At 44.8% G+C, this 22,496-nt stretch overlaps 2 protein-coding genes across 3 annotated transcripts in view; both read right to left on the reverse strand.

Moving 5' to 3' along the window:
• LOC144114935 (FAD-dependent oxidoreductase domain-containing protein 1-like) overlaps window positions 1–22,496 on the reverse strand; it is a 57,094-nt gene that overhangs the window by 25,905 nt on the left and 8,693 nt on the right. For both annotated transcript variants that reach the window (XR_013311166.1, XM_077648966.1), the window contains exons 4-5: window positions 19,374–19,468; window positions 4,915–5,081 (exon numbers count right to left, since the gene is read on the reverse strand). Coding sequence is in view for 1 of the 2 variants with exons in the window: in XM_077648966.1 (XP_077505092.1) it covers window positions 4,915–5,081; window positions 19,374–19,468 (262 nt within the window). In the remaining variant the exon portion in view is untranslated. The remainder of the gene's footprint in view (window positions 1–4,914; window positions 5,082–19,373; window positions 19,469–22,496) is intronic.
• On the reverse strand, window positions 13,478–14,891 carry LOC144114938 (uncharacterized). The gene is made up of 2 exons (XM_077648967.1): window positions 14,152–14,891; window positions 13,478–13,590 (listed from the first exon to the last, which is right to left on the reverse strand). Coding segments are annotated over exons 1-2 (618 nt in total). The 5' UTR covers window positions 14,768–14,891; the 3' UTR covers window positions 13,478–13,588.

Below are 22,496 nucleotides of genomic sequence, written 5' to 3' on the forward strand. Positions count from 1 at the left end.
GCTCAGTTTTATGCTTTGTAATCATGTCTATCACGATTTTTAAGACATACAAATGCATTCTTTTCTTTAAAAAAATACATATTTCACTTGTCTAGGCAGTGCATAGCATTATCTAATACACAATGGCATTTTCAACGGCAATGGCAGTGCAGTTATTATCGTTGCGTTTGATCCTTCCACAAATTATATGAGGAGACCGCGCTTCAACATGGCCCCCCCCCCCCAACCCGAACAAAATTTCTGGCTACGCCACTGGTCTATACCCACTTGCTCACCCTCGCCTCCACCGCAAGGAGTCCATTTCCCTTTGCTAACTTCAAATCGGCACCTACCCTAATCTTGCGCGCTACTACTGCCTTACCCTACCTGCTACCACACCAATTGCCTGCTATGAGAAAAACATGACTCTATTTCATATTGTCTGGACCTGCCAGGCGAGGGGCTGCCCGTTCCCAATGTAGCCAGCCGGAAACGTGCCCTCCGGTTGCCTGATCTGGTTGATCAGTGCCAGCAGGTCGCCCGGACTGTGGCGGCCACGAAGCCGTTGGGGCCCTGGACTAAGGGCTCCACTCCCAGACCAAAGTGCCCCACAACCTGACCAATAAATATATTTTCCACGGCCGTCCACCAGTCAGATCCCTCACCGTCCATGCTGTGCCTCTACAGTGCAATGCTTCCCTCTTGGTCTCACTGCCCTATGCTGCTGCACTCCACCAACTGTTGTGTTGCACTTGCCATTTCCTTTCCCATGCCATAGGTTTCGCCATGCTTTGCACTCTCCTACCCCCTCACCCTACCCTTGAGAAAGTGAGAATGGGTCATGTGATCAGGCGGTCGGGTCATGTGACTGCTATCACCCTTGCTGTGTGGACACTAATAGGGACGTTTTATTAACAGCTGCCACTGTAGACATGAAGCCAGTCTAAAGACTAAAAATGTATTAATTACTTGCAAAGCCTTTTCTATTCAGTCAAAATATAACGATTATCGGTAAGAATAATCAAAAATATTGTTATGAAGAACTTTACTGTAACACAATACAGTCGAACCTCGTTATAACGAAGTAGCATCGGGACCGTAAATCAGTTCGTTATATCCGATATTCGTTGTAACAGTAGACATAAATATCGGCTGTGACAAATTCGTAATTTGGCTCGCGCAAATATTCTAGACACTAAAATGCATTATATACTTGGCTTTGAACCCACTACAAACGTGGTAATCCTTACCTGTCTCCTTGTGGCATTCAATCAAAATAGGCCGGAATATGAGAAGGTTGACACGACTGTTCTTACGTCGCCGCGCACGTGAAAGTGCGTGGCGCGAAACGACTGCACCATGTGTCTGCGCATAGGCGACTTGGTGTAGAGAGAGGAACTCGAGTGAGACACAGCGGGAACCATCGCGCCTGCGTGCTCTGCCGAAGCGCGATTGGTGGCCCCGAGAGGGACCGTTGAAAAAAAAAAGCTGCCAAAGCAGCTTTGAGAGAAGAGGAGGAGGAGGAGAGGGGGCGTTGGGCGAGAAGAGAAGGAGGAGAGGCGGCGTTGGGCGAGGAGACATATGCAACGCCAGCCCGGGAACAGCCAAACAGGTTTGCATTCGTTCATTTGGAGAAAGATGTTATCTTCGTCTGGTGGCTTTTCACAGCGCTGCGCAGAATGAAGTTTTCTACATTGTCCATGCTCAAGAGGGCCTTTTCTACGTCAGCAGTTTTCGTCGTCGGGAGTTTTTCCAAATATCCTTTCAGCCTCCTGGCCATGTCCGCGGCATCCGCACTGCTCATCGTTGGTTCATCCCGTTCACTCTCACCGCTGTCGCTGCTGCTGTCATCCTCGGGCAACAAAACGCGATCCACAATTTCTTGATCCGTCAGCTCGGGCGCCACGGCCAAGTTCTCATCGGCCGAAACGAAATCGTCGAATTCGACGCCTGGGACTGCCAGCCGATCCCAAGTTCTGTCCAGCTCTGCCTGGTCTTCGGGCTGCACTTCTTCTTCGTCGGCAGGCAGAACAAAACCGGCATCCGCGAAACAGTTCCTTATTGTCGACTGCCTCACCTCATTCCACGACCCGTACAACATTTCGAGTGTCGTCTTGATGTTTATTGTTGTCGATCTATGTCGATCGATGTCAAACACCAGTTGCGTCACCAAACGCTTCCTATAATTGCACTTAAGCGAACGAATAATGCCTTTGTCTAAAGGCTGCAAAGCAGACGTTGCGTTCGGTGGCAAAAACTGCAAGCGAACTGCCTTCAGCACGATCGAAACTTTATGCGCCGAACAGTTGTCCAAAAGCAACAGGACCTTCCTGTGCTGCCTCTCCATGTCCTGGTCGAACGCTCTCAGCCAGTCCTCGAAAAGCTTGGTCGTCATCCACGCTTTTTTGTTCGACGTGTATTGAACCTGCAAATTCCGGACGCCTTTCAGGCACCTCGGATGTGCCGACTTGCCGATGACGGTGAGCCGTCTTTTGTCGGAGCCGTCCATGTTCACGGCAACGACGACAGTCACCCGGTCTTTGTTTTTCTTGCCCCCATGGCAGGTCTCGTTCTTCATCGCCAGTGACCGCTCTGGCAACAACTTGAAAAACACGCCGGTTTCGTCGACGTTGTATACGTCGCACTCGTCGTACTCCTGGAGCAGAGGAGAACGAAAATTCTCCAGCCACGTTTGACATGTCTCCATGTCGACAGCGGACCCTTCGCCAGACAAAGTGTGGCACGCGATCTCGTGCCTATCTTTGAAACATTGCAGCCAACCGCTGCTTGCACAGAAATTGTCATGCCCCAGTACGCAGGCCAGGCTGTGGGCCTTCCGTTGAAGAAGTGCTCCCGACACCGGCAAATTTCGCGCCCTCACATCTTTAAACCAAGAAAGCAAAGCCGCTTCCACGTCCGGGTGATGGCAAGGCCTAACTCGTTTACGGTCGGCTTTTATGGCGTCCTCGGTGTTGCCCTCAATCTTCTTTCTAGTGGCCAAAATGGTGGATAACGTACTTGGAGGAACGCCGAATTCCGAAGCAATATCCTTTTTCTTGCGGCCACTGTCCACAGCTCTCAGTCTCTGCAGCTTTGTCTGGAGCGAGATCGCTTTCCTCTTCGATGCCATTTCGAGCGCTGCAACAACAAGACTGGCCGCTGTGCTGATGTCAGAACGCCGGCCTCAAAGTTGCCAATGTTGCTGCGCTTGCCTTTCTTTACCGCTGGACAAGTGGCGCAGCCTTTCGGCCCTCTGTCATGTCATGAGCTTTCAGAGTTTTCGCGCTCTGTTCACAGGTGGCGCGACCATCCAAACGCGATTTTTGTGCCAGACGGCAAAACTTTTTCAAACGATAAAAAAAAAAAATCAGCTGTGTATCGGCCTTCGATTTTCATTTTGGTTTTTGTTTTTTTTATGCTACTTTCAAGTTCTGAGCCTCGTGTAAACCAAATATTTCTTCGTTACAGCCGATATCGCGGCGGATCTCGCATTTTCGGTTTCGTTATAAAAGAATAAATGTCACTGAAATGAAGCATGACCAACCAAAATTCGTAATTAGTTCGCTATAACCGATAATTCGCTATATCAGTGTTCGTTATAACGAGGTTCGACTGTAAAGAAAATTTAGATGACAGAAAAACCTGGCAGTCATTTTGCTTCAAAAACTATAGCAGAAAATTTGAAAGTTAAGTGCTAACAGGTAAAAGGCACAAATTGACTTCAGACTAGCACTTCCACCTTGGAGAAATTTCACTGCAATGAGTACTTCCCCACTGGTTAAAAAACAAATACCACTCCAATTTAGGGTGGGACGTGGCTTTCAAATCGCGAAAAACATGGAAATTTAGAAAACACGAGATTTCATATCAATAAGGTGTTTCGACTTATATTCCTAAAAATTTTTCCCTAAAACAGCCCAGAAGTGACTTTAAAACATGTTTTTGTGACACAAAAACAAATACTTAAAAATACCACTCCCATTTAAGGAGGGACGCGGCTTTCAAATCACGAAAAATATTGGAATTTAAAAAACACAAGATTTCGTATCTATAAGGTGTTTCGAATTATATCCCTAAAAATTTTCCTCGAAAACAGCCAAGAAGTGACTTTAAAAAATGTTTTTGTGACACTAGGTAGCATAAAACTGGCAGAAATCTCCGTGAAAATGCCAGTTTTCTCAAGTGTTTTCTGATCCGACTGCCCTGCTTGAAGAAAAAGTATAGCACAACAATGGCTTCACGGATTTTCGTGCAGTTTATCGTATTGTGTTCCTTGGTAATTTTTTTTTATGCAGTGACGTTCCTATATTTTTTTAATTATTTGCTCACTTCTTTATTTCGTCACTAATTTGACATGACAATAATGAGTCATTATGCAAGCATGAATATAACATTCTGTGTCGAAAAAAATCAAGCTGCTAAAAATATTTAGAGAACATCACTGCTTAACTATTTCTTTGGTTACTCCTTAAAAGTGACTGCACACTCCTACCACGTTTTGTTGTCATGCCAGGCTTTCTACAAGCTTGGTATAGCAATGAAGCATATAAAAATTTATAATGTCAAAACTACTTAAGATTTCTCAGCGAAACTTTGTATTTAAGCATTCTGTCGACTTTCTAATAAGCATGCCCAATTTCATTGCTCTATGCAAAAAAAAAAAAAAATAATTTCACCTCCGAAACTCATGCCCCCCCTCCTTAAGTGGTGCTGCCAGTACATTCTTGAAATGTCACCTCCGGCAGCCGATTCCCAGTTTACAACATTACCATCAACATCAAAATTTAACACTTTGCAACATTAACAAATATCACTGGCCTTCAAGGGGCACTTGCCACTGCATTCTTCAGTTCTGACTGACTACAGATAACATCTGATAATTTTGCACATCACTGTGTATCACAGCTGTTGAAACTGCACAAATATTGTACTTACTAATGCATGGTTAACAGGGTTGGGCAATTCAGCCTCGTAGCCATGTGTTTCTTGGAAATCAAATCCCACAAGTTCTGCATTGAGGTATCGTGCTCCAAGTGAGACCGCCTTCCGCCGCAAGGCAGTGAGAAGAGCGTAAGGGTCAAACCAGCCTTCATTTTCTAGACCTGTAATAAGAAAGTGACATATATGAGGTTCTTTGGAAAGCCATTAAAATCAACTGCAAATACAAGGGTTCTAGAAACTCTTGTAGAGGCAATAAGTGTGTAATTAATAATGTGCTCAACTCAAGCACATTAGCCAAGAGTTCATAACCACATATACAAGTGCAGAGAGAAGCAAGGACTGCAGCACCATTCCTACTGCATTCATGCACTGCTTAGCAGGAATTGTGAACTGAAGGGCAAATGTCACTGCTTGAATTACATATATGCACAATGCCTTATTCTAGCTGTTAGGGGACTGTTAAAACATCTGCCCATGCCTGTACAGTGAAATTCTCCGTTTACAACAATGTTGCAGGTCAGAAAGATTTCACAGTCCACTTGGATGTTAGCAATGCTTTAAGGTTGGCACAAAGGCAAAAAGCAAGAACAGAGGGTGACAGGGATAGAACAGCCCAAGATGACAACTGAAACTCAACTTTTCGTAACTGAAAGCACAGTAGCCAAAAAATGAAACCATATATAGTGACAGCAGCTGTTTCTATTTAACAAGTACACTGACGACAATTATATCCAACTTTTGTTCTCAGAAAAAAGTTGGCTCTGTGTTCCTATGTTGATGGTTGCCTGGCAGCAAGAGACATTTATTGCCGAGCTTCCGCCACTTGATTCTAACTCGTGGCATCAAGACCGAGAAAGACTTCGTGATCACTGTTTGCTAGTGAATAGCTGTGTAGCCTAGCCTCAATGGCCACCCAAAAAACTGTCTCAGTGCACCAGTTTGCTTGCAAAAAAGGTCGGTGATGCAACACCTATAATTCATTTGTTTTTTCTTTCCTGGCTTACATACGCTCCACTTTGAGCGAAAGTAGCATTTTTGTCATTAGAACATGGTATGTGGTCATCTGTTGATACAAGTAAACTTTAATGAGACCTCAGTTTCCCTTTAATATTAAGATACATCACTTCACTTCAACACACAGTATTTAATTTTCACAAATGACTTTAGAACACCCTGCGTCATTGCACATCTAGTGAATTAATGGATAAACAGCACTTTTAGAACGCTAACTTCTAAAGCAAAGGTCCCTGGCCTCTGCATAGCTGCAGAAGTAGCAGTCATCACCGTGAACATCCAGCGTTCATAATCATCTGCCCACCCCGTGCACACAGCCGGTGCCTTATGCCTCGTGCTGACTTCATCGTTATCAGGTGGGTCACGCAAATGCAACAAGATTGTGCCAAATACTTGAAATGCCGCTCAAGATAACATCCTGAAATGACTGCATGGCACAGCATCCTGCGTGCCTGCACAGCACCAGCTGCAGCAGTTATGATTAAGCTGCCAGCGGTGCTGTGGCATGAGTCACGTTGTGGGAGGGCTATGGATGCAACCAAGGTGACGCATCATGCTCTCAGCAATGCACATATGAGAGAGGCCAGAGCCACAAATGTGCGGCAGGTCGAAGAGTGGACGAACACTCTCGCATGTACTGCACAATGTGCTAATGTCTGTGCAAACACAATTCTCACATCGTGAAGCATTGTTGTAACCTACTCAAAGCACAAACACAACCATCACATACTCATACATGGCAGCAGCATTCAAAGGAAATGCCAGAATAGCATTAGCACAAAGTGGACAAGCTAGCACTGATCTGCACTACTAGGAGTGTGACCACCATTTTTTGCAATGTAGATGTAAATGCTTCCTTAAAGAGCCTTGTACTCCTCCAAGCTTACCTTTTAAAGGAATGCAGACACCAAATTTTGAGTTGCATGTTTTCTTCTTTGTAAAGATGCTTTACTTTAGTATACATAACTTTAGCATACTTCAGTATATATAAAACCATGTGGTATTCACCTACGACCTCTAAGTCATTTATTACTTTTTTTCTCGTGCTAATTCAGTTGCAACAGCCAAAACAGGATGTGATGTCAATGGTCAGGAGGCATAAAAAAAACTGACGCAATCACTACTTTATCGTTTTAATTTGTTACAATGCTAAAGCCAGCCTGCCTCAAGAACCAGAATGACAACAAAGGAAGAAACAGCAGTTATGCTTCAATTTTTTCAGGACTCACATGGCTTACCCTAATCTTTTGAAGCCTTTGTAACCTTTGTATACTAATGCTCTCCTTGAGTGCTTTCTTCATCTTTTTTGCACGCATTTTTCTAACTTGTTTTGCCCCATAAGAAGAATGACAAATGCTTTCTTGAGACAACAGTGTTCTTTCATGCGGCAAGTTTTCCCCGTGAATTGGCCAGGTTCAATTCCCACCTGCCGCAAAACATCCAAAGCTTCCTGTTTTCAATTCCAATTCAATTCAATTCAAAAACTTTTATTTCCAACGACTTGTTGGGGGTCATCAGGCGAAAAAGCTGCCATTGGCAGCTTGAGAGTGCCTGATGCCCGTACAAGGTAGCAGCATATAGGCAACAGAAAATGCTGAACACATGTGCACAGTTACACTTTCACACAAATTGACTGAAAATTCCGAAGGTGAGTTTGCCTTCATCAATATTAGAAATTATTCATTCCTTCTGAGTTAATAATGCTGTTTCCATCGACCTGCCTTTGCAAAAGCCATGCTGACCGTCTGAAAGCATGTTATGTTTAACGAAAAAGCTGTTCATGCACAAAAAAATAACCTTCTCTAAACCCTTGAAAAATACAGGAAGCACTGAGACTGGTCTATGCTTATTAACATCATTTTTATCGTCCCCTTTAAAAGCAACTTAAACTTTTGCACTTTTCATCTCGTCCGGGAAACAACCAGATACAAGAGCCAGATTGAATATTTATGCTAGATGTGGCGCAATAATATCAATAACGTATTTCATCGCCTTTGTTATTTGAAAGCTGTCGATATCGCTGGCATTGGTGTGTTTCAGATTTATAAACATGTGATAGATTTCTGATTCATCCGTTTGGTCAAGAAATCGTGTCTCTTTACACTGGTACTGAAGCAAAGCACTGGTCGAGTTGTCGACTGCTAGCTTTGTTACATAACACAGTGTTCAAAAGAAAACATTTGACAGAAGTCTGTCTGGTTGGGAAAATTAATTTAGTAGAAAGATGACTGACGCCAACCAGGTTAATTTTTGAAAAACACGACGTTTCGGGACCGGCTCGGCCCCTTCTTCACAGTGCGACTACGGGCGAGGTGCAGCTTGGCTTTTTAAGCCCTCGTGTTGAATACCTCCGGGTCAATGGCCGCAAACCATGGATTTAAGACGAAGGAAGTGTCCTCAGGGAGCGATTAACATTCCTTCGTGTCTTTTGTATGTGCCACAACTCCAGCAGAAGCCTCCTGCGCTGGTTAGCTTCGGTTTCCAGTACAATAGTGCCGTCCAAGTCAATTCGATGGTCACATTCCTCCCAGTGTTCGGCCACCGCGCTGCGCTGACGGTTCATTTGTCAGATGTTCGCTTTGTGTTGCCTCATTCTTTCGGCGAAGTTCTTCGATTCTCCCACGTACGAGGCCGGGCAGACTGAGCAGGGAATCTTGTATACAACCCCTTGGGCCCTTTCTTTTGGGTGACGGTCTTTCGGGCGGGGGAGCAGGCGTCTGATGGTGGTAGCCGGTTTGTGTGTTGTTAGCACCCCTTCTTTACCGAGAATTCGAGCCAGCGTCTCGCTCATGCCTTTCACATATGGTATGCAAACACGTTTCCGGTTCTGGCGTGTGCTTGGTGATAGAATAGAGCTGTTTTTGTTTTTTTTCTTTTTTGTTTTTGGCTGACGCATCGGATGAATGAACTGGGGTACCCATCTTTTTTTTAGATCGGAGACTACTCGGTTCTTCTCGTTTCTTTTTTCTTCATGTGAAGAACATATGGTGTCCGCTCTCTTCAATAAAGATGTAATGACAGATGCCTTGTGCGGAGTGGGATGATTCGAAATGAAATGGAGGTACCGTCCCGTGTGGGTTGGTTTTCTGTATACCAAGAACCACAAGCCTTTGTCGTGCCTTGTGACTAGAACGTCGAGAAAAGGCAGACTGCCCTGCTGCTCACGTTCAACTGTAAATTGTATGGCCGGTTCAGTTGAATTTAGATTGATTAGGAGGTTTTCTATTTCTGACGTTTTCACCACACAAAAGCAGTCGTCTACATATTGGAGGTACAACTTTGGCTTGGGATTGAAGGTGGTAAGCGCCCGGCTTTGGACGTCTTCCATGGTTAAATTAGCCATTGTGACCGATATCGACGCCCCCATGGCAGTTCCGGTTGTTTGCTTGAAAAATTCTCCTTTATAGGTGAAATAAGTACTGCGAAGACAGAAATCAAGACGGCGGTATACCTCGTCGACGCTGAGTGGTGTTCTCTCGTGCAGGGTTTGGTCGTTTTGGAGTGAGCGGTGAGCAACGGCCACAGCCAGGGGCACAGAGGAGAACAGGGAGGGAGGTCGGCTTCCATGGCACGCGGTAGATGGCGCTCCTGCGCGGTACCCGCCTGGGCAGCACGAGGCACCGTGGTGCGCGGAGCATGCCGTGGTTTCGAGACGGCGGAGCATGAAAAGGAAGCAGCGTGAGAATACTTTTGCTCGGTGTTACAGGGAACCCCTCCGTTTGTGGTCTGGGGCCGCTGATGGGGTCTCAAGAATGTTGCCATTCCAGCCGGCTTGCACGCAGAACGGTGGCTAAGGGCGTAGACATCGTGCTTCTTTTCTAGCTTTGGCTATAAGTTTGCAAACCCATGGACAGACTCACACTTTTTTTCAAAAAACATTGAACCGTTCCCTCTTCATCCCCTGTGGCCAGAGGGACCTTGAAGCGGGCTTCCAAACGCTGTACTTTCCCTGCAAGGCGGGTCGATTCCCACGAGGGACAAGACCAGCTGGTTCGTTATCTCCCCTGCCCCTTCAACTGCAAGAGCGCCGCAACGCTGTCGCCGCTAGCTAATTGGGCTCTGGACACGCCGATCTGGCTTCGTGTCACCGAGCGGCCTCTTTCATCTTTTCATGGAGAGGTTCGTGGTAGCTAGTCATGCCCGAGACGTCAGGCTCTTCAATTTCGGTACTCTGGTCAAAATGAGCTAACACAATGCGTCGCTCCCATGCTCAGACTGCCTTGACAACGGCGAGGAAGACTGCCCTGCATGTGCGCAGTGACGACTGTAAAACGCCCTCCCCTCCCTGCAGAGGAGCTTCAACAAATCTTTTAGCATCGGATAAAAACTGGCGAAAGACAAGAAACCAAAAAAAAAAGAAAGACAGCTTTAACACGTAACACCCTCGAAACAGTGGGTAGGGTAGTGTTCTCTAGTCTCCAGAAGCTGTGTGACTGGCAATGTTGCTTTGGGGAAACATGGGACACTGAGAAAACAAGAAAAGAAAAGAAGAAAATGTCAAGGCTTTGTAAGGACTCAGACCGCGCGAAACATCAAGCATTTGTGCGAGTTGTGCTACACAATAAATTCAAGAAGGTCCCAATTCCAGGCGTCTGCGCACCACCAAAGTGCAGCATAGAAACGGTGACTGCAGTGTTAACTATTTGTGAAAGACATATGGAAAGTGGCGTAGGAAAAGAACTTTGCTGTGTGGTTCTTAGGGGTGGGGGTTTGGTGAGGAAGAAGTTGGTAGGAAGAGGGGGATTGCGCAGCCCGGTAATTGCCTCCTTTCTTGCGAAGGGTCACCGCAACTGGGCTGCGCTGGGAAGGGGTGTAAAAAGAATAAAGGAGGAGAGGCGGGTTCGAGGAAAAGAACTTTGATAGAAATGAATGTTACAGTATTAACTGACGCCATATATATGTATTTCAGAAACATTTCATGTGGTGCGTCCCCCTTGGAGGCAATGTGAATAAATGCGATGTCTTCGTATATTGTTCATTTGTCCTGTCCTGTGTACAATTTGGCGCCCACTGAACTGAAAGCAACAAATCAAAGAAAATAGCATGCAGCCATAAGAGGTTATAAACATAATCAATGGTTCGACGAAAGTTCGCTAGTCAGGCATTGTATTAAAGAAAAAGGAATGCGGTCACTGACCATGTCATGAAATTCAAAGACGTTTCGGAACCTCGTACGGGTTCCTTGATCAAGGAACCCGTACGAGGTTCCGAAACGTCTTTGAATTTCACGACATGGTCAGTGACCACATTCCTTTTTCTTTAAGAGGTTATAAAGTGTAACGATGGATTACTTGCACCTTAAAATGGATTTTGAGAACAGCCTGTCGCTGAAATTTTTTATTGGTTTGGTCCGGCTGTACAGGACACGTGAATCAGCATGCTCTGGGTGTACGTACGTGTTGACTAATTATGACCGATGCTGTCTCCGGGAGCATATGCTCACCTCTTCCTCTTTTGCTTCTTCAGCAAACTTCTTAGAATGCATGTCTCTCGTGGTCCCTACATCCCTCGAGGTAAGTGCACAAAGCTAAAATAATTCACATGCTCCATGTGTATCCAACGAATTCCCTCCACGACCGTCAAGTAAAAGGGTAGCCATCGCGCGGCACTCCCCACCATTATGCGGAAGAGCGCCGAGACGCAGGACCTTCAACGGTTGGCATTCGAACGTAGATTGCATCCTGCACTATAAACCCACATTTTACCGTAGGTCAGGGCAGCATGGTTATTGTGAAGAAAACGATGGCCGCGCATATGCTCTCCCGCAAAAGCACGGAAATGGGCGCGCGTGGCACGAGCGCGCATCGTCCTCGGGAACCTGACGACGGCGACATCCGGCGGAGGCCGAAGGAAGCATGCAGCGCCTGTGACTCTTCTCGGTCGCGGGAGAGAGGAGTTTCGCCTCCTAAATGCTTCTATCTTCGTGGTCTGTATTAATAACAAAAAGATTGAGAAGTGTCTAACTTGTCAACATTACACGAGTTGGCGTCGTTATGACGTTATGGAATCCAGAAGCAAGTAACTTGTTTCCTAATTCACAAGAATGTTGACTATCAGTCAGCATGTCAATATTCATGTCATTGCCAGGCAGCAACCGATAATGGTTAACCGAGGCATATTCAAGTGTTTCTACTAGAAAATTCATGAACTCGTTGCGATTGCTGGAAGGAGGGCAAGAAACATTTCAAGGTCGCATATCACACGCAGGGCTTTGTAATCAGTCATGGCACTCGTGAATTCCTTGAGCACCTCTGTTGATATGCATCGTTTAACATGTAATGCAACACCCCTCTCCATGCATGCCTTTTCTGTTGAGGCTGTAATGGGCGTAGTCATCTAAGATCAGTACAGGGCTGCTATTTTGATACCAGCTTTCCGAGAACATGATGACATCAAATTTAAAATGGAAGTAACTTAAGAACACAGCAACCTGATCTTGTTTACAAGCCAGAAAGCGTGCACTGATATGAATTGCAGATATGCTACTCTGCGTTTGACCACAATGAAGTGAAATGTCGCAGGGTAAGGCGTATTCTTTATACATGAACAGGGGGGGTAAAGCCTTAGGGAAGAAGGCAAAGAAAAAAAAAACGCTCAGTCAATCTTACATAGGTCTCTATCAGAAGCAATTCGTATGGCATCACTCCTCTCTTCTTTTTGCACATAGACCTTGCCATTCCACACCCACACAAAACGCCATCTGCGTTGTCTTTTTTGTGCTAGCTAGGTGCAACAGGCATTTCAGTGCAGGACACAGGTGTACATTTATGAAGACCCACGTTTCAGTTTGAGTTTCACTTTGGATTCCGAGCTGGCTGTTCTTGATTACAGTTCGACGTGCCCTTTCAAGAACTGCATCTTTTTTTTGTTTGCTTTTGAACCGCACCAGTACATTGCTCTTGCCCTCTTCTCAAGTTGGTACCCGGTGGCACACCTCGATGTCGGCAGGACTTCCAGGCTCACCTATGATGTCGCCTATCGAAGTCACCATGTCAAGAACATTATCATCCTGTTTCTCTTGGATGCCTCAGATTTCTACTTTGGTCCTACAAGAGCACTGCTCACACTGAACCATTCTGCTTTCAAGTCATTTGAGAACAGCATCAATTTCCTGGTATTTAGCATGTAAACTTTCATTTCCGTTCCTTAGAGCAACCGTTTCTGTACAAGCGCCTCAGCCAGTTGCTTCTTCATGCTCTCAAACTCGTCGCTCAGGAATTTCACGCTGTCTTTCAGCATCTTAATCTCTGCACGAAGCTCGCGCATGTTGGAACGATTGTCCCGGTCTGAGGCCTGCGGTGGGTTAGGCATTACCACTTGCTATGAGGAAACGCACAAGCCGTACAAACAAGAAGCTCAATAGCACTGCAGAAAGAAACGCACACTTGGCAACAGCAACAACAAAAACAAAAACAAAGCAACCAGCCACAGGATAGCTTTGCACCAACCTGCAGTGCAAAATGTGCTCGATAAGTCGAACTGCCAGCTAGCTGCCGCTGCTGCCAAGTGGTCCGTCCATCACGCGCAGTCCTTTTATGAAACTAGTCCCCGGGAAGTCGGCGAAGATAGCTTCCGGCAGAGTCAGCACCAGTGGAAAGCTGTCGCAGCCAAGTGCACGTGGATGCTAGCTGGGTGGAATGACCACTACTCGCAATCCTGCAGTGCAAAATGCGCTCGATAAGTCGAAGTGCTGGCTAGCTGCCGCTGCTGCCTTCATTGAAGTGGTTGATGGCATCAAATAGCCCAAACAGGGTTGGCAGGCAGACGTAGACATCCTTCGGAACCCTTTGCCATATCAGGCCATTCAAGCATTCATTTTCATTCAGAGTCTTCCCATGGAGGCACCTTCTTAGCAGCTAATCTGAATACAGGTCACTGTGTACATCTTTCACCTTGTTCAAAATGTTGTTTGGGAGGCCACCCTTGTATTTATAGGTCCCTTGACTCAGAGCTGACGTTCTGTTGAATCCGCACCAGTTGTTTGGCCCCATGGGACAGTCTATGCCTTAGTTGGCCATCAGTGGAGCTGCAGTAGAACGAGGCAGCTAGGGTTGCCTGCTTCATCACTGTGAGGTTTCCTAGATTAGACGTAATAGCAATGCCACAATACTTCTGCAGGTGATCAGTCAAGGTGAGCTTGTCTAATGAAACGTCACCCGCAGCTGCGAGGATGGGGACCAACCATGTGTGGGGGAAGACTCTGAAGAAACAACTCACACAGAAGGGTGTCATGCTGAGCAGCAGAGTCTCCAAGGAGCTGGCGTATGTGATGCAGGAGTTTCGAAGGGCGGCTGTCACCAAGCTCTGTAGCGCTGAGGAGCTGCTGGAGTTTGCTGCACTCGGACACTGACTTGTAGTTGATGATAGCCGCCTTCAACATGTCGAAGGGTCGAGCCGTGTCCGGCAAGCTGATGATGTCCACTAACTCCTCAGCGACGTCAGGAGGCAGGGAGGACACGAAGTGGAGGAACTTGGTCTCCTGGCTGGCGATACATCGCAGCTGGAAATGCGCCTCAACCTGCGGGAGCCAGGCACAGGGGCTACTAGGGCCAAAATGGCGGCAGGCTGACTGGCTGGAACGTGGCCACCGAAGCACCGCGAAGCTGAGCATTCGGAGGCGTGTCGCCGCTGGCAGGAAGGGTGGAAGAGCCAGCAGAATCCATGTAGGAGGATGGGGCTGCGTGTTCAAAGCCAGGTCACCAAATCTGTCGGAGCTAAGGCGAGGAAGAACCAGCTCCGACAGCGCTGAGGTTCGAACTGTTTTTTTATTGCGCTGCTCGCACTGCGGCGGCATTGCCCAACTTCCTCTTTCTTGTCCGGCGCCGCGTGCCATGGCCTGCAAGCCGAGCTCAGTGCGAGGGGCGCTACATTCGCTTTCCTTAGCCTCCTATACCGCATGTGGTCTTCGTCAGTTTCCACAGTCTACAGCAAACCCGCTTTTGAACGTGACCAGTGCACTCCAGTTTTTGTACACTGTTGAGCCCGTACATGTCCTTCATGGTTGCATGGCTCTTAAGAGTCCTTACCACCATGGAAATCTATATACTTCAAACAGCAGGTTGTTTCTGATCTTTCGAACATGCACGTCAACAAATTCCACTTCTCGCTCTTACTGCTGCCTACAATACTACACAAACCGCTGCTCTTCATGTTCTTGCAAACGTTCTTCCATTGACTATTTGTCTATACCAGTTACGTGCAAAGTTCATGCTTTTCACATTATGGCAATCCATAGTATACAGTAATACATTTTATAACCCATCTGAAATTCAACCTGTATTTAATCCCGGTCCGACCATCCCGCACTGAAATTTAAATTGTATTTTGTTCAACTTAGTTCTCAGAAGCCTTGTCCTTTTCTTGTTGACACACACTTCATATTTACACCAATGGGTCTCTCACCCATCATTCTGCACATGCTGCATTTGTTGTTCTTTGCACAACACAAAATATTTCATAAGTTCACTGCCTCTCTTTAGAATCATCCTCTAATGCCTATGCCGCTAAGAATTAACAAAATTTTTCAGCTAAATCTCTTGGAGTTTTTCTGCTATAAACTGTAAAAATAGTCCTGAAATTTAATGAGGAAACTATGTTTATTAACTGTTCCCCACTAACGCCTCTGGGATGCCCTTAATGAGAGAGTATATAAGCATGAGCTCGCAGCAACAGTTTGAAGGTGAGTATAAGTTTCTCATACAAGTTAAGTGTATTGCAGTGATTTGTTGTTGCTCTTGTTGACACTTGCTGCATTTAAAGTTGTGTGTTTTCACTATAGGCAGATCTGTAGTCCTGCAGGCGACACATTTTAGTGTAGGTTACTTCTGTTTTCCTTAATTATTGGTGTCTGCTTATTATCATTAAGCAACTCTTTAAAACTTTCTGCAACTTTTCAGAAGGTTACAAATCTAAGGACATATTACACGGATGGTTTATCCAAATAAATGTCCAGCGGCTACTGGTCCCAGCAGCCACAGGGAATAAGCCAATAAACCATTTAAACTGGGAACATAAAGAATCACATTTGGACATTTTCACCTGAGTCCCAGTACGCTATTCAAAAATAACAGTGTGAAAAATGGGGAAGAAGGCCCAACCAACTCGCCCACCTAGCTATTGTGTTGAATTTCATTTCCAGTATGCTAGCGGGTGGCACGTTGTTGCAGGAAGCGCACAGCTTGCATGGGTACATGGTGTTCATACTGCTATGTTACAGATAACCTTATCTATTGCCATGTTTTGTATATTGAATTATCAGCATACCCAACTATTTGGTGACCCCCTTAGAGTTTGATAGGTTTATCTTGGATCGACTATATACAAATCTTTTTCCTATTCCTCTCTGCATTTAGAAGTACAGTTATTGAATTATCAGCATACCCAACTATTTGGTGGCCCCCTTAGAGTTTGATAGGTATATCTTGGATCGACTATATACAAATCTTTTTCCTATTCCTCTCTACATTTAAAAGTTCAGTTAAAAAACCCAGTGTTCACTCATACACACGGCAGTGTGCTATGACCCCAGTCCTCCATAAGCAGCAACTTTTTCATGGACATGTAAATCTCCAAGGGTAGGCAACACCACCATTCTCTTCCAAACAGTTATGAAAGAGCCCCTTTTGATCTTGATATCACAATTTTGAATTGAGTGGTGAACAGATTTTCAAATACAATTTTCTCAGTAACAAACATGTCTTCTGCCAGCAAAAAACATCAGTATAACCAGGATGAGCCACAGAACTGATTTTTGCCAAGGACAAAAATTACATGGAGTTGCCCTCAAGATACCTGACTATGTTGCCAGAATTTAATACAACCAGCAACTCGCTACTAGAAATAAATAATGTCACTAGACAGTAGACAGGAGCTTAGCAAGCGTGAAATTGTGTAAAGCTGAAACTCCCCACCCACTTTTATATGAGCTCAATCCCATAAAAATGGCACTTTTCTGCCTCACCTTAACTCTTGCCCAGATGCCATGAGCACACCAGTACCCCTTATATTTTCCCCAAAATTATCTCGCACTTCAATGTCGCCGAAGAAGTCTATAAAATATAGACACTCTTGGCCAAAAAAAAGTTTCTCTGTTTGCAACTCCAAGTACATAAAACAATAACTAGGAATTTGAAGAACATGAAAAAAAATTGACTTGCAGTACATAAAACAATAACTAGGAATTTGAAGAACATGAAAAAAAATTGACTTGCGCCACTAAGAATTAAATGCTGAGGCCCATTTCATTGAATGTTCAGCAGAGTCACAAAATTCAAGCCACCCATAATACAGGTCCATTATGTAAGCACTGAACACAGCTGAAAAGGTGCTGTCTACGATAGAAAAAAAAAAAATGTTTTCTGCAGACAGGACCAAATTGCACATAATTTCTTAGTCACTATGCCCCATTTAGACCAGGCCAATTAGCAACGTCCAACACCTAACTCTAATTTGTAGGTAAAATTTTAAACAATTTTGGGCAATTTACCTTCATTTCATAAAATCCAAACATGGTACAACAGCAAGGTAAACACTTTATTAATAATGGAATTCTAGAACTAGTCCTAAACAGAAATGTAAAATTTATTCCAGATTACACAGAGACGATGAAAGCTGCAGTGATAAAGGACAGGAGTGAACATGACGTCAAAGCTGGAACTCAAAAAAGAAATCACTTTATGCTCAGAAAGCTCTGGATGAAATGCACTCCCCTTGTGGGGGAGCTAAAAAATGGAAATGGAAATGGAATTGGTGCGATTACTCTCAAGATCTCCTTGAAAGACACGTACAGCCTTTGCCAAAAGTGAGGAGCACACGGGGCTTGCTTCTAAGCTTGCTTCTAAGTTTGCTTCTAAGCCATGTAGTAGGGCGCTTATAGCATCTGTGGAACTCTCAAGGGGGAGAGAGGGTGTTAGAAAATTTTTATCAATGAAGTCACAAATATGAAAACTTCAGGCAACAAGGACTTTTATATGCCGATTTCAAATGTGTCATTTAATTTCTCATAAAACAAACTCTTGTGCAGGTATATATATTTTTTTAACTTTTAAGAGATGTTGCTACAGAGAAATTGTTAAAATGCTTACCATTTGGATGTCCTTACATCAAGAAATGCAGTAAGGATAAAATTATCACCCTATCATGGAACTTGAGTTGTGGTGCTTTGAAGTTGCCACTTCAGAAACAGGAAGAGAAGATTTTATTTCTGTCCCTCAAGTGGCACCCTTAAAATCTTAGAACTCAAGTTCTATAATAATCAGAATAATAATTTTGCCCATTTTGCATTCCTTGATTTCAAAGAAACCAATGGCATTCATTTTAACAAGTTCCCTGCAGCATCAATTCTTAAAAGCTCTCAACAAAAAACTTGCATAACATACTACATAAGAGCACAAGGGCTTGTTATATGTGAAATTAAAAGACATACTTCTAATCAACACAAAAAAATTCATATTTCCTGAAGATTTCAGAATTGTGACTTCATTAACAAAAATCTTTGGTCTAAGACCCTCTTGCCCCCTTAAATTGCAGGGAAGGGGGAGGGGGTAGAGCAAGAGTTCCTCTCACCCTCATAAGGTGTAGAATGCTGACTATGCAAAATGACATACAATGGCCTGCAAGCAAACCCCTTGCACTCTAGTGCCACAATACTTGCACTCACTCCCCTCTTAAGTCGAGGGCCCTATAAATGCCTACGCTTATCAAGCTTTTATGGTGCCATCCAAGGCACTGCAGGCGAGAAAGCACTACACAGAGCAGCAGGGAGGAAAGAGAAAGAGCAGAAGTAGACGGGCCAGAGAGCACTTAATGCAGAACAATGCTAGTTTGGGCTGGCGAGCAACTCATGACTGGGAAAATGGATGGAAACCTGCTTGGACAGGATGCATGGTAGCTGGCCATTGACTACCAGTAAAGAAATATGCACATGTTACTCTGTGTTCTCCTTTCACATTTATCATCAGCCTACAGCAAACAAATATGCATGAAAGCAATACACAGGTACCCTGCCTGTGTCCTTCTATGTCTCGTTCGTTGCGCTGTAGTCACAGAATATCGAAACCAACTCGTCCAACAACTTACCTTGTAAAGTAGTCCTACTACCAAAACTGTAATCTGGGTAAAGGGCTTTCGCTAAGCATTCTTCCACACAAACAGCCTCAATACACTATTTGCAGGATAATATACGACTGACCAATGGATTGGCTAAGCAATCAGTTAAAAGGTACATAATGGCAAGTGAACATGCTTTACCGACAATAGCCATGATTTTTATCAATGTTTACACCCTTCAAAATACTACAGGCCTAAAATTAGCAAATATGTTATTAAATTTAAATGTACTAAGAAGACCAAATATGCCAAAGCATAATTAATATATAGAATGAAGTACGTTATACAAGATACTAATTCTTCCCGACATCTTTTGCACACTGATTACGTACCATGTGATGCAAGTGAGATACCTTCAGTATTCAGCCAAGGAAAACGCTGACGAAGGCTGTCGGGCTTGAGGAGTTCAATCTTTGCCCCCAGGTCCCTTGATATACAACAAAAAAGACCACATTCAAGACAAATGTACATATACAAAGCATGAAAGGCCTCAAACTATGCAGTCAACATAACAAATGACAAAATCTGCAACAATTTAACGGCTTGAACTAGATGACGAGAGTCCAAAACAGCTGTAATACAGCCCAAGCCTGCGCAAAAGAGCACTGACACACTGCACCTCTCCTTTCTGCACTGAAGTAAACGCACTGCTGCAGTACATCAAATAATCATTTCCAACCTTCAATTAGGCACTGCTGGAAGTTCCTTTATAATAAGATTTTCAGCTCTCACATTCACCAAACTATGGCTGCATAAAGCACTTTGTTTAGTTGTGTTTTATGGGGCATAGGCAGCTAAGGCCATCATGCACCAAGCTCAAGGTATAGAATAAGTTTTCCGCAGAATTTTTAGAAATGTGAAAAATAATCGGTGGTATAGATGGCCTAAGAAGTTTGTACTCCAATTGTATTTTTCATTTACCCCTCCACTTGTTGGGAGCCTGTGTTTTTCGGCCGTGCTTTTGTATTTCAAAAATGACTGGCTATAGTGTGATGAACTTGAAGCTGCAGCAAAGTTCTCCCCCAATATGCCTGCCTGTTCTCCTATGTTTGTTTATGTACAGGGCGTTGTCAAAAAAGGAACTCCGAAGGGTGAGTAGCTACCATTTAATTTTCAAACTTGCTCCCACATTTTCTTCGATGGGGTTGAACTATTTATAGAAGACACATAAGCTCTCCAGGATGTTTTTTCAGCATTGCGCCGAATATACCGTGCTTGTGCTCTGGCCTTTTTGAAATAGATAAAGTTCTCGGGTGTTGGGTATCTGCGAAAGACTCCCCACGCTTTATTTTGCCGTTTTTTTGCTTCCTTGCATTCACGTGTGTACCACACTTTGTGGTTCTGACGGACCACTCCTGATGATTTTGGGATTGATAAGTGTGCGGCAGTAAGGATGCATGATGTGAATGCTTCATTTATTTCGTCTATGCCGAGATTTTCTAAAGCAATATTCTCTTAACTGGCCTTTTCTCTAAACAATTCCCAGTTAGCTAAATGTAACTTCCAACGCCGTGGTTTTGTCGGGATGACTGTTGGTGAGGATGACAGGCTTATTACGACAGGAAGGTGATCGGGAAGGTTGTCAAGAACATCCCATTTAAAATCGGTAAAAACACTTGGTGAACAAAAACATAAATCTAGGCAGCTCATTTTCCCACTGCTTGCAGAACAGTAAGTATGTTTGCCTGTGTTCAGGAGGCAGACACTGTTGCAGAGGATAAAATCTTCCAAAATCCGGCCTCTGACATCCGTTTGTTCGCTTCCCCAAAAGAGGAGTGAGCATTAAAATCCCCAACTAAAAGATATGGTTCCGGAAGTATTAAAAGACTTTCTAAATCGTGAAGTGTGACTGTTAGGTGAGGTTCAATGTATATGGAATATACTGTTATTGTCTTAAGATCGAGGACAGTGACAACAACTGCCTCATATGAGGTTTTTAGGTCAATTTTTCGAGTAGCAACACCACCCTGGACAACTACAACAGCGCCTCCAGAGAGCCTGCTTGAGGTCTCTCGGTCACATCGAAAGACTTGATACTTTTTAAGAATGATTTTTTTCTGTGGTCCTAAATTAGTCTCCTGGAGAGGTGCTGGAGGACCGCGGCTTCGCTGCGGGTGTTTGCGTTTCAGACCTCCCCCGACGAGGAAGTCACGCGGGATGCCGACCCATGGACTGGCGCTCCCTGCTTTCAGGGTGGCAGAGCAGCCTTCACTGTCCCTGCCTGGGGCGTGGATGGCCTTGCTATCGGCTCAGTAGAAGCCGCCTCTGCAGGTGCCGGAGTGCTGTGTGGTGCTACGTCCCTGCGCACCACATCAGCGAAGCTGGATTTCGCTGTGAAGGAGAATTGGTTGGTGAGGGCAAATCGCCTTCTCGCTTCTCTAAATGAAATGTTTTCCTTGGTCTTTATGGCGATTATCTCCTTTTCCTTCTTCCAGGACGGACACGCCCTGCAGTATGCAGCATGGTCTCCTTCACAGTTTGCGCAGCGAAGGGCTGCGTCACATTTCTCAGAAACATGATCCTTCGAAGTGCATTTTGCGCAAGTTTTGCGGCCGCGGCAGCTCTGTGAGCCATGGCCAAACATTTGACATTTGAAGCATCTTCGTGGGTTCGGAATATAGTGCCTGACATTTACATTTAGGTATCCTTATGGCTTTAGGCAGTGTACTAGTGTTGAATGTTAGAACTAAGTGTCTTGTATCTATTTCTTTGTTGTCTTTCCGGATTTTGATTCTGTATACATCTGTGACATTTTGGTCGGACAAGCCTTCCAGCATTTCTTTTTCAGTTAGGTGTATGAAGTCATTTTCAGAGATGTTGCCACGGACAGTGTCAAGTGATCAATGTGCTGTTATGGAGACCGGGATGTCCCCTATAGAAGCAATGTTTGAGAGTTTTGAGCACTGGATGCACTCGTGCAGTTCAAGGAGAAGGTCGCTGCTGGCCATTTTTGAGACCTTGTAGCCAGGCCCAAGGTATCGGTTAAACATTTAGACACAAGGAATGGAGAAATTATTCTTGCTTGTTTTTCATCACTTTGACTGTGGATTACATGGAACTTGGTGAATGTCGGTTTCTTTTTGGCAAAAAATCTGCTGCTTCGTTCTGCCCTCTCTTGAGAGAGCGATCTGGTTTTGAAAGGGAGGAGCCATAAAAAAATGTAGTTATTCGATCATGGTGCCAGCCACCCACCACGGAGTCCAACAAGGGGATGGGACAGGAACTTGAAAGCAAGTCCTGCCCACGCCAGCTGTACACCTCAACTATAACCAAATATGACGCAACTCAGGGTAGTTGGTCGCACAAGGTTAACCCGCGCCGCCAGGAAAAAAGGAGAAACCAAGAAGTGAGTAGGATATAGGAGAGTTGTGAGAAAGAGATAGGAAAGTGAAAGATGGAGAGGACAGGAAAAGGCGACTGCCGATTTCCCCCGGGCGGGTCAGACCGGAGGTGCC

This window comes from Amblyomma americanum, chromosome 1 (assembly GCF_052857255.1).
Source record: "Amblyomma americanum isolate KBUSLIRL-KWMA chromosome 1, ASM5285725v1, whole genome shotgun sequence".
Taxonomy (NCBI): domain Eukaryota; kingdom Metazoa; phylum Arthropoda; class Arachnida; order Ixodida; family Ixodidae; genus Amblyomma; species Amblyomma americanum.